The following is a 14,850-nucleotide window of genomic DNA, read 5'->3' on the forward strand; positions in this document are numbered from 1 at the left end:
CGTACTGATCTGAAGGAAAATATGGCTGAGTGGACCAGGATAGAGCTAGCTAAGAGAGAGTTGGCAGAGCGGACCAAAGTGGAGCTGGCCAAGATGGAGAGTCAGCGAGCAGGGGGAGCTCTGGCCTCCACCCAGGTACCTTCAACAGTAAGCCACAAAAAGGTCCAGTATAATGCCTTCCGACAGTTGGGGGAGGCAGAGGAAGACATTGATGACTTTCTGCAGGACTTTGAGCGGCAGTGTGCCCTTCATCAAGTGAAGCCGGAGGAACGTGTTCAGATTCTGGCCAGCAAGCTGACAGGCCAGGCAGCGGACGCCTATCGCACGGTACCTGATGAGGACTGTATGGACTATGAGCAGATCAAAGAAGTGATCTTGGCCCGGTATGCGCTGACACCAGAGGCATACCGCCAAAAGTTCCGCGGACTTATAAAACGAGTAACCGATACCCACGCTGAATGGGCCTGTAAATTACGGCGGTCACTGCTACAGTGGGTACAAGGGAGCCAAGCAACCACTAAGGAGGACGTCCTCCAGCTCTTCTTGTTAGAACGATTCTTTAATGGACTAACCCCCGAGACACAGGAATGGCTTCAGGACAGGCGGCCAACGACTCTTAAGGAGGCCGCTCGTCTGGCCGATGAACATCATGATGCCCGGAGGCCTCAGTTGTCCGGATCAAAGACCCCCAAACCACAGAAGATTGTAGGGGGACCAGCTAAAAACCCGGCCTACCACAGTCCCCCTGGGGCGCGATGCCACACCTGCCATCAGCTGGGCCACCTGCAAAGACAATGTCCCAACCGGACTCAGCATACCCAGTGGCCAAAGGCAGGAACAGCTTCCTTCAGCCGGGCCGCTGTACACTGCTACCAAGGCGAAGCTGACCCGGCATTGGGGGCTACAACTAACCAGGGGGTGGAAGAGATGGGGGAAGTGCTGCATGAAGTAGACCCCGTGCAGGCAGCCCGGGCAGATAATCGACAACAGCATTGACAGGTCGTGTGGGTTAATGGGAAACGTATGCAGGGACTAAGAGATTCCGGGGCAACTTTGACCCTTGTGAAGCCTCATCTCGTCTGGGACCAAGAGAAGACGGACTGGACAGTGGCAGTCCGTGTAGCAGATGGAGCCGTACATCGACTGCCCACTGCCAGGATTCACCTGAACTGGGGAGTCGGGGATGGCCTTGTTGAGGTCGGCTTGATGGAGGATTTGCTTGCAGACGTCTTGCTGAGAAATGACTTGGGGCCCATGTTGTCTGCCTTCTCGGTTGCCCCTCTGGCTGAGACATATCCTGTGACCACCCGGAGACAAGCTCGAGCTGCGGAGGCGGAATCACACTCAGAGGAGGCCCAGGTAAGACATCCCAGCCCTACACGTATTACCATAGCCAGACACATTTCTTGGGCCACCCCAGCTGAATTTAAGAGGGCGTTACTTGTGGATCCTTCATTGGAGGGATATCGTGGGAAGGCACAGGAGGGGAGCATTTTGTATGGAAGCAGGGACTCCTCTACTGCATCACAGAGCAGCACCACACAGGGACGAGCCCCATTATAAAACGACAGCTGGTAGTTCCCAAGAAGTATAGGCAGGAGTTACTGTGAATCTCTCATGACATACCCTTGGCCGGGCACTTCGGCGTCAGTCGCACCAGGCATCGTCTGACACAAAACTTCTTTTGGCCGGGGGTAACCTATGATGTTCGTCAGTACTGCCAGACCTGTGACAGTTGCCAGCGCATTGGCAAGAGGGGAGATCGATGCAAGGCCAAATTACGCCCCTTCCCCATTGTGGAGGAACCATTTAGCCGAGTAGCGGTCGATCTGATAGGGCCGTTAGCCAAACCCAGTCCATCAGGGAAAAGGTATATATTGACAGTGGTAGATTATGCCACACGGTATCCAGAGGCGGTTGCGTTACCTAACATACTGGCAGAGACGGTGGCGGCTGCCCTGCTCCAGGTTTTCTCACGGGTTGTATTTCCCCGGGAGATTATCTCGGACCAAGGTACCCAGTTTACAGCAGAGGTGACCACCTGTGGAAGCTGTGCGGCGTAAAGTACATTAGAAGCGCCCCATACCACCCGCAAACCAATGGGTTGTGTGAACGCTTTAACGGGACGTTAAAACAACTCATTGGGACTTTTACCAGGACCTACAGGGACTGGGAGAAATTCTTGCCACACCTCCTGTTTGCCTATCGGGAGGTGCCCCCAGAATCCACGGGGTTCTCCCTGTTCAAACTGGTAGACGGGAGGCAGGTAAGGGGACCCCTAGACTTAGTGCTAGAACACTGGGAAGGGGAGGGCATCATAGAGGGGGGTACCTATTGTACCCTATGTGCTGGAATTCCAGGACCACCTACAGGAGCTGACCCAGGCTGTATGTGGGAACATGCAGGTGGCCCAGCGGCGTCAGCGCGTATGGTACGATCGGAGGGCCAGAGAACGCATCTTGGAAATAGGACAGAAGGTCCTGGTGTTAGAGCCCACTAGGCAGAACAAGTTCCAAGCTGCATGGCAGGGGCCAAACCAGGTAGTGGGGAAAATACCCGACACCACCTATAATGTCGCCGATTGTGACGACCCCAGGGTTATCCGCATGTTCCACGTGAATGTGCTGAAGCCCTACCGGGAGCGCCCTGAAGAGGTAGTGGCCATCTGTGCACCTGAAGCAGAGGATTTAGCCGGACTTCCCTTGCCTGATGTCTTAGGGGAAAGGACTCAGTCTAAAACATGGGACCAGGTACACTTGGGTGAAGACCTAGGTCCCCGGGAGAGAGAGCAGGCAGAGGCATTGTTGAGGCAGCGACAGAGAATGTTTTCGGGGAGACCAGAGTACACTTGCCTGGCACAACACAAGGTTGAGACCCAGGATCAGACCTCCCTGCGACAACCTCCCTTCCGCGTTCTCAAGTCTGTACGAGAAGGGATGCGACAAGAGATACAAGAGATATTGTGTTTTTGGTCTGCAGTTCTTCTTTTTTTCTTAAGTATCTTGTTTGTGGAACCAATCAGTACTATAACTATCACCAATTTATATTATACTCTAGCTCTTCCTATCCCTTTCTTTCTTCAGTCTTTCCCATTCCATCTTAACACTCTAACATTCCTTAGATAATTTCTTCAATCTTGAAGTTTTGTTTTTGTTCGGTTCTCATGTTTTTATTCCTTTCTCAGATATGCAATGGCCGTGTCCAATGGCTCAGTCAACCTGGAAGAGGGTTTTCCTTATATCAGGTGATTATATATTTATATGTAGTATCAAAGACTTATGAATAATTCACAGGGATCGGCCTCATTCAGATGTCAGGAATTTTTATCTCATAAATGGGCTGGATCCATTTTAATCAGTTTTTACAAACCGTGTGTCATCCAATTTTTCTCTTATGAATGAAAAACGTATAAAGTTTTCTCAAAGTTTCCCCTATTAACTGGCCTGTAGAAAAAATAGACAGCACTTGGGTGACACATATGGCATCTGAGTTGTGTCCGATATTTTTTTTTTTTTTATGCAACCATTCACTTGAATGAGTGGGTTTAAAGATAATCTATCAGTCGGATCAGCCTTTTCAGCCATCTATATGGGCATGTAGGTCATAGAAAGTGGAATAAAATGATACCTTGATATCTGTGATCTGATGTCTCATTCCAGAGAAATTCACATTTTTCTTAACATGTAAATGAGCTGTTAAGATCAATGGGCCGGACATAGGTCTCCCTGATTATCTGCCTCCAGAGCTTATTATAAATGAAAATGGCATTACCAGTGTGAGAAATATAATGACTGACAGCCTGCTCTCCTGATCTCACTGCAGAGCTGTTTGTGATTATAACTAACACAGTACAGTAAAGCTAAATCTTGTCTCATTACAAACATTTGCACCAGCGCTTGTCCTCTCATAATGCTGTCTGCTCGGCTGTAGTGCTGTGTCTGATTACAACTAACAGTACAGCAGAGATGAACCTTGTCTTATTACAAACACACTTGCAGTTGTCCTCTCACAGTGCTGTCAGTGCTGCGGTACTGCCCTTCCCACACACAGGCTGCCTGTGAGATGGAAGGTGAAGCACTGAGAGAGGACAACTGCTGCTGCAAATGTGTTTGTAATGAGACAAAGATCAGTTTTGCAGGTACTGTGTTAGTTCTGATCTCACTGCAGAGCTATGTGTGAAAAATGTGAACATGTTCTATCCATGAAAAACACAGAACCCATGGGAGAATTATGGACACCTGAAAGAGGCCTTAGTAAAAGAAAAAGCTGGAATTCCATACTCTCTCCTAAAATAAAGACTATATAAAAGAAGGAAATAAAGCGTAACCTATGCACATCAACCAAGACCACCACTGATAAAGGTTAGACAAAGGCTCACCTTTAGTGGCTGTGCATCCAGGCACAAGCATGTGGTAAACGTGTGAATCAATAGGGCCACTGCTCCACCCGCTGGATCCCCCACAGGACCCAGAACATGTTGAAGAGGGAGGATTCTGGTTGGGGTGATCTTACAGCGCTGCTCACGAATGTCCAATCCAGAGCGAGAAAAGTAGGTTTTAAAAACATTCTTTGCTATTTGTTTCAGTTCCTGCTTCTTCTTCAGGCAAGCATAAAATAAATAAAGACTAGAACTAAGGCTAGGTCCATCTGTTTGGCGGAGCCTCTGTTAGGAACCTCTGTCGATAATTCTTTTATTTTACCATAAAAAAAACTCACTACTTTTCCTGGTGAAATAATCGCCACCCAAATGGTCCCCATTATAGTAAAAGGGAAACAGACAGTGGAAACGTGCGTACTGATCCATGGGCAGCATGTATCATGCACTGGCTGTATGACTTCAATTATGTATGTTTAACTCTGAAACTCTACGTCGTTTCCGAGAATTGCATACTTTATAAGCCTCTGAACACTGGGCCACACCTAGACTAGTAGGACAGGCTGGTCCCTGGAGGCTTCTCCTGCCTGCCGTGTACAGGGAGAGACTTGCCGGTCATTGGCAGTGGGCCTGGAAAAGCCTCTGCGGGACAGGCCTGTCCGACTAGTCTTTTTTTGATATTCCTAATGGATCGTAAAAGCTCCACATGCCGGTGAGATCCTAGCCTCACCTAATCACCTATTGATAATATAGAACTTATGCAGTCTTTAAAAAGCACATAGAGGTCTGGATTCAAGTACAAGTTCAGATGTGTGAGATTGCAGAGTGTAGACGGAACCCCAGGACTGTCCGCTGTATCCAGGACAGTTGGGACTAGAGATGAGGAGATGGATTCCCAGGTCTCTGGTCTAGGTTAGTGGTACCTGGCAGCTGGACAGGAGGCCACGAATCTCTTACCTTCCGGCTTTTGATTAGTCCGGGCAGCGCGACATCCACTATACTTGGACAGTTAAACCCAGCTGAATTTCTATGAAAGAAAAACAGCAGAGAAAATGCAGCACTTGCACTACGTGTGAACATGGTCTAAATGTCTAAGCAAAGTGGATATGATTCCATGAAATCTCCACCCTCGGTGCGCCCAAGTGCGCTGCTGAACTGTTCAGCTTTGGTGCGTTTTTTTCTCTATAGGCTTCTATGTGGAATCTCAGGGGAAAAAAAAAATGCTGTTGCATTTTTAAGAGCAGAATCAAAGCTTTTCTGTGGTATTAAAAACGCAGATTCACATCTGCACCAAACATGCATCAAATATGGGGGAACACGCATAAAAGAAGCACAGCAAAGATACAATAATCAGAGATTGTTACTGCGTCATGTGGTGCAAACTCGTGCAGAAAAAATGCAGCATTTAAGCTACGTGTGAACACAACCTCAGCTTACATCTTTATTAAAACATTTTTAAAGGTTTAATAGAAAAAACAATATCAATTTTTTTTATGCCATTTATGGATCCCTGTAAATAATCTGATCACTGCGTTGTGCGAGTCGTTAGGATTTTAGGGACACCAAATATGTCCTGTTATTTGCTGATTTGTAGTGTTTATTATTTTCTAATGAAGCAAATTATTGACATTATTGTAATAGTTTTCCCTTAGGCTACTTTCACACTAGCGTTAACTGCATTCCTTCACAATGCGTCGTTTTGCCGAAAAAACGCATCCTGCAAAAGTGTTTGCAGGATGTGTTTTTTCGCCATTGATTAACATGAAGCGACGCATTGTGACGGATTGCTACACGTCGCACCCATCGTGCGATGAATGCGTCGTGCAGTGGCGGACCGTCGGGAGCAAAAAACGCTACATGTAACGTTTTTTGCTCACGACGGTCCGCTTTTTCCGACCGCGCATGCGCGGCCGGAACTCCGCCCCCACCTCCCCGCACTTCCCCGCACCTCACAATGGGGCAGCGGATGCGCTGGAAAAATGCATCCGCTGCCCCCGTTGTGCAGCAGGGACAACGCTAGCGTCGGGGACCTCGGCCCGACGCACCGCGACGGGCCGAGCCCGACGCTAGTGTGAAAGAAGCCTTAGAATTTAGTTAATTTTACAGGGAGAAAAAAAATCTCTCTCTCTGCCTCTACAATCCTTTCAAATAGAAATACATTGTTACATTGTGCATAACAGTGCAATGTGCCTGTGGAGTCAGAGCCTGCAATACAGATCAAGTACACACAATTCTCCCCATTATATCACTGGAGCCTGTGGCTCATTATGCCTAGCTCCTGCCTGTGATGTTGAAGGTCATGAGCTCGAGACCTGGAGAGACAAACAGAAAAAGGTTGGGAGCTATAGTTCACTTCCAGTAAATACAATCTGCCGTGGTCAGTACACGAGTAATGCTATGTCTTGTTACATGCCCGGAACAGATTTTAAACAATGAAGACTCCTATTGAATTGCTAAAATCAGAAATCTGAAAAACTGAGGTTATACTGTATAAGTCATGTGACTTGTTCTTGCTTACTTCTAGTGGTAGACAGCGCTATCATAAGTCACAGTCTTTATTTTGTCAGAGACGATGGACCCTATTCCTCAATCTGCTCTTGTATTGATATACAGTTTAATCACTGAATGGGGCTACTATCCATAATACCAGTGCAGATATAGCCATGTGGACACTATAAAAAGTGCTATGTTCTTCTGTGGTGTAATATAATACTAATAAGTAATATACAAGGTTAAAGGGGATTTCCAGGATGTTACATAGGTTGAAAAAAGACTCTGGTCCATCAAGTTCAACCTTTCTCCACCAGTTCTATGTTCTCCATTGCTAGATTATTTATTACTCACATTGCCATTTGTTGTGAAAAAAGCATCTAGTCCTCCTATAAAAGCTGTTATAGTGTCGGCCATTACTACCTCTTGTGGTCGGCATTCCACAGTCTGACAGCTCTAACTGTAAAGAACCATTTCCTATTTAGCTCCTGGAATCACCTTTCTTCCACCCGTAATGAGTGCCCCCTGGTCCTTAGTATGGTCTTTGGAAGGAATAAGCCATGTGCCAGTCCTTTGTACAGATCACACATATATTTATACATATAAATGAGATCTCTTCTGAGGCGTCTTTTTTCTAAGCTAAACAAGATCAACTTTTCCAACCTTTCAACATATGAGGCCTCCATCCCTTGTAATAATCTAGTTACCGTCTTTGAACTGATTCTAACATCTGAATATCCTTTTTAAATTGTGCAGCCCAAAACTGGATCCCGTATTCTAGATGTGACCTCACCAGTGATTTATAAAGGGGTAGTAATACGTTGGGATCACGTGATTTTATCTCTAGTTTCATACACACACAAACCTTGTTTGCTTTTGCGGCTGCTGCCTGACATTGAGTGCTGCTGCTCAACTTACATGTAACCCGAATACCCAAGTCCTTCTCCTATTCTGTAGTCCTGAGTATACTTCCATTTAATGTATATGTAGCAATGGATGGATATGAAGTTTGAAAAATCCTCTAAGTCACAAAATTTTAAGCGCTTTTTTAACATTTTGTGGTCTTTTTTTTTCTTGACAGTGCATGCGGCTCATATCCTCCCCAGAGCTGTATATTTGGCCAAGTTCTTAATGTAGGTGCAATGCTGGGTAAGTATTTTTCAGCAGGTATCTAGCAGCCGCTATTTATTCATACTCATGTGTAGCCGTAATTATATGGTATGTTTCCTGTGTTGCCTACTTATGATGGCTTGATATTTAGTTTTTTTATGCAGTTCCCTTGTTAGGTTTTTGCTCCGTAATGCAATACATACTGTATATTCAAGCCAATGATAAAAGAGCAGATTTTGTGTTTGACAGATCACATCTACAACAAAAAAGTGATAGTTCAGTGAACTGGATTTACTTTTCCCCAGATTCCTTCCATTGTCAACTTTCCGGTTGCTGAGGACATTTCTAGTCTTCGAGCACATTTAGAGCAATACTGCAATGCTCCTTTTGCAACTAGTACACATTAGATGGATGTCACCAGAACACAGAAATCTAGGCTGGAGCGGCATGCTGTGTAAGGAGGTATCAAGACTGTCCCCCAATTGCAGATCTACTATTCTCCTCTTCTTATTAGGAACACATGCATTCTGAGCCAAGCCTTGTGCATGAACTTTCTAAAGCATATTGCCAGCTTTCTCACCATGATAAGGTGGTTGGGAATGGCTTTTCTTCTGGGACACATACACACTGTTAGAACAGCACCAGAGCCCCTGCATGAGTCCGCTTCCGCCTCTCAGCAGGGACGCCATCATGTTCACTCTCTTCTCCATGCTGCTCCGGTTCCCGCCATCTCTTTCTCCTCCCAGAGCCTGCGCACAGGTCTCCTGGGAGAATGCCTAGGGCCCGCTCTCTTCTGAAAATTTCCCAGCCAATGGCTGGGAAACATTAGGCATTTAAGGCACCTTCCCCAAGTGGGAGGTACTTTAGCAACGTTAGTACCAGTGAGTTTCCTATTACCCAGTTGTCAGGTTCCTGTACCTTAACACTCAAAAAACTCCCAGAATAACATATAGGAATTATGACTCATAACAAATTGAATACCACAAAACAAACTGGTGCTAAAAGACCAAAGACCAGAGTATAATCCAATTAATAAATATCTTTAGTGTATATTACACAATCAATACTAAAATCTAGAAATGACTGTTTAGAATTGAGAGTCCTCAGTGGTTGATACCTTTTTAATGGCTAACTGAAAAGATGGTAACAAATTGCAAGCTTTTGAGACTACTCAGGTCTCTTCATCAGGCATAGACTAATACAAATTCTGAAGAATCACATATTTATGCACAACATAGCACAGAACAAAAAAAAAACATGGATAAGACAGGTGGCATGAAGCAGAATTACCATGAGTGATAAACAGTTATGTCCATAAATGTTGGGCCAGTTCTTAGATAAGGAATGTTTTATTGTCCTGATTGGGGTCTATGTTGTGATGGGGTCTATGTTGTCTATGTTGTGGAGGCGCCTCCTGAGGAAGTCATAACGAAACGTGCGTTGGGGCGGCGGGGACCGGGCATTAACTGCACAACAGCCTTCAACATTGGTAAGGTATATTATATTCTTCCTTACAATTTGTTGCCGGATAGTTTGGCGGAGTCGCATTGAATTTGACTTATGCACTCGCACCATAGTATAATACAGTGTTGCTATTAGTATTTTATTCTATTTATAGGTATGTTTTTCACCCCTATGCCATGATTACTGTAAGGACGTGTACCTAAATATTCTATGTGGCAGGGTGATAATGGAGGTTATACCGTTTTCTTCTTAGGGCTAGCATTGTGTATGTATGTGCCTGGTCCTCTTGACTTGGTGTCCAGTCATTTCTAGATTTTAGTATTGATTGTGTAATATACAATAAAGATATTTATTAATTGGATTATACTCTGGTCTTTGGTCTTTTTGCACCAGCTTGTTTTGTGAGGTTCCTGTACCTGTGTGATCTGTATATGATCCTGTCCATCCCATTTACCTTACCCAGTCCACCCTGTCTGCACCTGATCTGCCCATCCTGCTGTACTTATACCTGAACCCGTCCTGCCTGTGCATAGTCCTGTTACTGATCCACCTGAACCTGTACCTGTGAACTCGCACCTGTTATCCTGTACCTGTGGCCGCCCTGTGTTACTGTACTTGTCCTGCTTGTGCCTGTTCCGGCATCTGTCTACTAGCCGTATACCTCCTGCTAACAAGTTCCAGGCCGGTCCTGCTTCCCTGCACATTTGGTGGTCAGCTGCGGCGACTCTGCGGTCTGTCCCGGAGTAGCACCTGTCGTCCACTTGGTCTCAAGTCTAACCACACCATCAGGAGCTCTAGTGAAGAACCAGGTGTTAGCTTATTTACAGTTGTTCCACAACCACGGTCATAACACATACTTTTCAACTGTCCCAATATTGTAATTTTGGAAGGACAGTTCTGCAAACCAGAGTGCAAAAAGGCTGGGATATCCAAACTCTGTCCAATAGAAAAATTATTTACATAGTCCCACAGGGAATACAATACAATAATTGATTGATATAAACTTGTAATCTGAAGACACCTAATTATAAGCAGGGTGTGACTAATAACTAAAATATAACTTTTAATAAATAAGTTTAAAAATGGAGTACCAACCCATATAAACACACAAAAACGGACTCACAAAAAGTCACATTCAGTAGAATGTAAAACCACACAAATCCCCGAGATTCAACACCTCTATTTAGTTTTATAAATCTCCTAGGGGAAAATAATGCTCAAAAACATGAGAATTTCAGTATAAAAAAACACATCAACCATCGCATGTCTCATATACCCAATACATGTTTATGGGATGGAATTTTAAACTTATTTATTAAAAGTTATATTTTAGTTATTAGTCACACCCTGCTTATAATTAGATTTTTTTGACTGGTGGAATTACTTCGTTTACTATTTGCTTTGGAGGGCATGGCCGGCTTTCTAACGAAGGGGATTGACACTGAGTCTTGGGCAGCTGAGGCAAAAGAGGTCTTTTCAGATCGGAATTTTGTACAGCCCAAATATACACCAACATACAACAATGCCTTCAAAGAATTGGCCAAAGTCTATAAGAACCAAATCTGCAGTTGGTGGGAGGTACAAAGCCTTGACAATTATATTAAAGCAGGCATAGTACCCCGCCACCTACGGATTACATTACTTCCGGGATTCAGGTATAGAAATTCCAACTTAAACGAACAGTGGGAAAAAGAGGCCACTCTGAGTTCCCTAAGGTTCATGAACCTTCTCTTGGAAGAAGAGAAAAAAACCTTGTCTACTCTGAATGATTGTCTCAGAGAACAGATAGAAATCACTAAGAAGTTTTCGGCAGAACCTGACTTTTCCTCAAAGGAAACAGTATTGCAAAATTCTGTGGAAAGATATCAGTTTCACCTTAAAGAGAGAAAACATCGTAATTTTGTAAGAGATTTGCAGGAGTTTAAAGAGAACAAAGCGTATCAACTTCCACAAAATAGACAACCCAATAGGGTATATGAGACTGATATCTCTTCCACAGATACCGATATTTCTGATTCTGATACACGGCCAAGAAATACAAGAGGAAAACGGAGAGGAAGGGGGAACCAGAGGGGGCGCCCTATTGATAGACCTAGTGGGGCTCGTTTTTTAGATCGGGAATACTTTCTGAGGAACAGACCCAGCCCCAACGGGAATTAGTACAACCCCAGGCCCCCCAAGTTATTAACCTCTCTTCAAGAAACCTCAACGACTCAGAGATTGGTATCTTGAACAAAGGTCTCAATTTTATACCCACTTCTAATTATCAATCTTTTGAGGGTATTAAGGATTTACATCTCTTCACAAGAAAATTAAAGTGGAGAAAGTCCTTCATTAGAGAGGACAAACGGACGTGTAGAGATATGGATATACCGGACTCCCTATTGGCAGATGTTAGATTTTTATATGACTTGGCAGATTCTATCCCGGAAAATACGGGTAAGGGGCCGTTTACTAAATTTAAAAATAAGAGTAAAAAGATGCCGTCAATACAAAGTGATCGATCTGCAATAGATATCTTCGAAGAGCTGGTCACTAGAGACTTGGAAAAATTAGAAGGTAAACCAACAGAAGGAAAGTACAATTTGTCCAAATTGGAGATGGAAACACTAAAGGGTTTAGAGAAGGACCCCAAGATCATAATTAAACCCTCAGACAAGGGGGGAAATACTGTAATTATGAGTCATGAAGGTTATGTTGAGATGTGTGAAAAAATCCTCAATGACCTAGAAAACTATGAAAAAATCTCTTCAAACCCTACTACACTTTACAAAAAACAATTAAAGGCGATCTTGGATAGGGGTCTCAGTGATGGTTTGATTGACAAAAATGAATTTGATTACCTGTTTCCACAGCACCCAGTAGTGGCGACCTTCTATTGCCTCCCAAAGGTCCACAAGGGCCTGGTCCCCCTTAGGGGGAGACCTATTGTCTCAGGAGTCAATAGCCTGTGTCATCACATTGGAATCTATTTAGATGAAGTTTTGAAAATGTTTGTGTCTTCGTTGAACTCTTACACAAGGGATTCAATGGATCTGCTACGGAAAATAGATGGCTTATTTTTGGAACCAGGGGCCCTACTTTGTAGTATCGATGTAGAGGCACTCTACTCCTCTATAAGACATAGTGACGGTCTGCGAGCAGTGGAGTATTTCATCGGAAGTAGAGGCCAACAATATGCTGGACACAATAAGTTGATTTTGGATCTACTTGAGTTCTGTTTGACTAAAAACTTCTTCCTTTTTAACGGCTCTTTCTTCCACCAGCTCAGGGGCACCGCTATGGGCAATTCCTGTGCGCCCGCGTACGCCAATCTGCTCCTGGGCTGGTGGGAGGAAACCGTAGTCTTTGGGGAGTCCTTTGTGGAAGAACAGGTCAATATAGGATTTTGGTCACGCTATATTGACGATGTGCTGTTAATTTGGAACGGGGATGCAACATCTTTGATTAATTTTGTATCGAAACTGAACGAAAACCAATTGGGACTGTCCTTTACTTTTGAATACCATGAGGACCAACTATCATTTTTGGACTTATCCCTTCAGAAGGGACCAGATGGTTATTTAAACACTAAAACCTATAGGAAGCCGACGTCAACAAATGCCCTCCTCAGATGGGATAGCCATCATCCGATACCTTTGAGGAGAGGCATCCCTAAAGGCCAATATTTAAGAATGAGGCGCAATTGCTCCTCGGATGAGGAGTTCAAAATACAAGCAGATGATTTGCGGACTCGTTTCCTAGCCAGGGGTTACCCTGATGGTGTCCTAAGGAAGGCTTATAATGAGGTCAAGGGGATTGATAGGAATGGTTTACTGGTGCCAGCTCTAAAAAGGGAGGAAGTTCCTACTTGTAGATTCATCACTACTTTTAACAATGGGGCTCAGAAAGTACGGTCAATACTGCAAAAACATTGGCCTATTTTAAATATGGATGAGGACATTGGAGAGATGGTGGGGGATTCCCCAAGAATCACTTTTAGAAAAGGTAAATCGGTGGGTGATAGGCTTGTACACAGCCACTATTCACCACCAATAAATGATACATGGCTCCCGAATCCGCCTAAAGGTTGCCATAAATGCAGTGGCTGTGTGGCATGCCCGGTTATTGCAGTAGGATCCAAGTTTGTGAGTGAAGTAACAGGGAGAGAATACCAAATCTACCACTTTATAAACTGTAGATCAAAAGGAGTAATTTATAGAGCAGTTTGCTTGTGTGGATTGGAGTACATAGGCAAAACTATACGCGAATTTAGAAGACGCGTGGGTGAACATCTGAGAGATATTGCTCTAAAAAGAGATACATCCCTGGCTAGACACATTAATACCGAACATAATGGTGATAGTCGGGGGTTAAAATTTATGGGGATTGACAGGATTGGTGCACCTAAGAGGGGAGGCAACTGGGATCAGTTGCTACTACAGTGTGAGACCAAATGGATCTTCCGCCTCAAGACACAAACACCAAGAGGTCTAAATGAAATTTTGACATATAGCTGCTTCTTGGATAGCTAGATCAAGTAATTAAATACACTATATATTTCTGCTCTTCCTTCCCCCTCCTTTCCTCCCTCTCATTAGGGCATAATAGGGCTGTTAACAGGGTCAGCCGTCGTTGAATGGGGGCGCCATTCTTGCGTTTTTTCTGTCCTAGGGTGCCAACCTCCATATGATAGGTAGGCAATGAGTATTAGGAGCACCTTAGGGCAAGAATGGGTGCCACATATAATTCTATCCTTCCATCTGTATTTTTCTATGCACCAATCCTTATGTCCGTTAGAGATACCCCCTCTCCCCCTCCATCTCTCTGATGTACTCATTATTATGTCCTGATTTGGACTTCTAGAACGAACTATTGTTCCCTCTTTTCTACCATTGGTAGGGATTATATATAGCTTTCACTTGACTCAGTGCCTCTTTTTTCCTTTCGTTTTTTAGCTGATATGTGTCCGTTTCTGTGATCCTCCCTCCTATTTAGGAGGTAGATAGGATCTTTGCATCTTTGGGAATTAACCCTCCAGTAATAATTGGTTGTTGTACCCCAATTGGGGCTTCACTAATAAAATAAGGGTTTATATATTTTTCCCTTTTTCTGTGGTAACGCTATCTGCAAGGTTTAGCTTGTCACAGCTTTAGACAGCGCGTGTACCTGGACTCCAACAGTCACGTAGCAACTAGCACGCCTCTAGGGAGGATCTGCCTTCATGGCGCGTTGCTATGGAAATAAGACTTTCACGCGTCACCGGAAATGACGCTTGCGGTTCAGCTATGCACTCCAACCCGGGCGCATGGCAGATTACACCACTAGCGCCACCGGAAATGACGCTTGCGGTTCAGCTATGCACTCCAACCCGGGCGCATGGCCGATTACACCACTAGCGCCACCGGAAATGACGCTTGCGGTTCAGCTAT

The 14,850-nt window shown here is 44.5% G+C and overlaps 1 protein-coding gene across 1 annotated transcript in view; it reads left to right on the plus strand.

Moving 5' to 3' along the window:
• Positions 1 to 14,850, plus strand: part of TMEM150B (transmembrane protein 150B) — a 125,432-nt gene that overhangs the window by 102,390 nt on the left and 8,192 nt on the right. The window contains exons 4-5 of the mRNA XM_077259542.1: positions 3,185 to 3,244; positions 7,947 to 8,014. Coding sequence (XP_077115657.1) covers positions 3,185 to 3,244; positions 7,947 to 8,014 — 128 coding nt within the window. The remainder of the gene's footprint in view (positions 1 to 3,184; positions 3,245 to 7,946; positions 8,015 to 14,850) is intronic.

This window comes from Ranitomeya variabilis, chromosome 4 (genome assembly GCF_051348905.1).
Source record: "Ranitomeya variabilis isolate aRanVar5 chromosome 4, aRanVar5.hap1, whole genome shotgun sequence".
Taxonomy (NCBI): Eukaryota; Metazoa; Chordata; class Amphibia; order Anura; family Dendrobatidae; genus Ranitomeya; species Ranitomeya variabilis.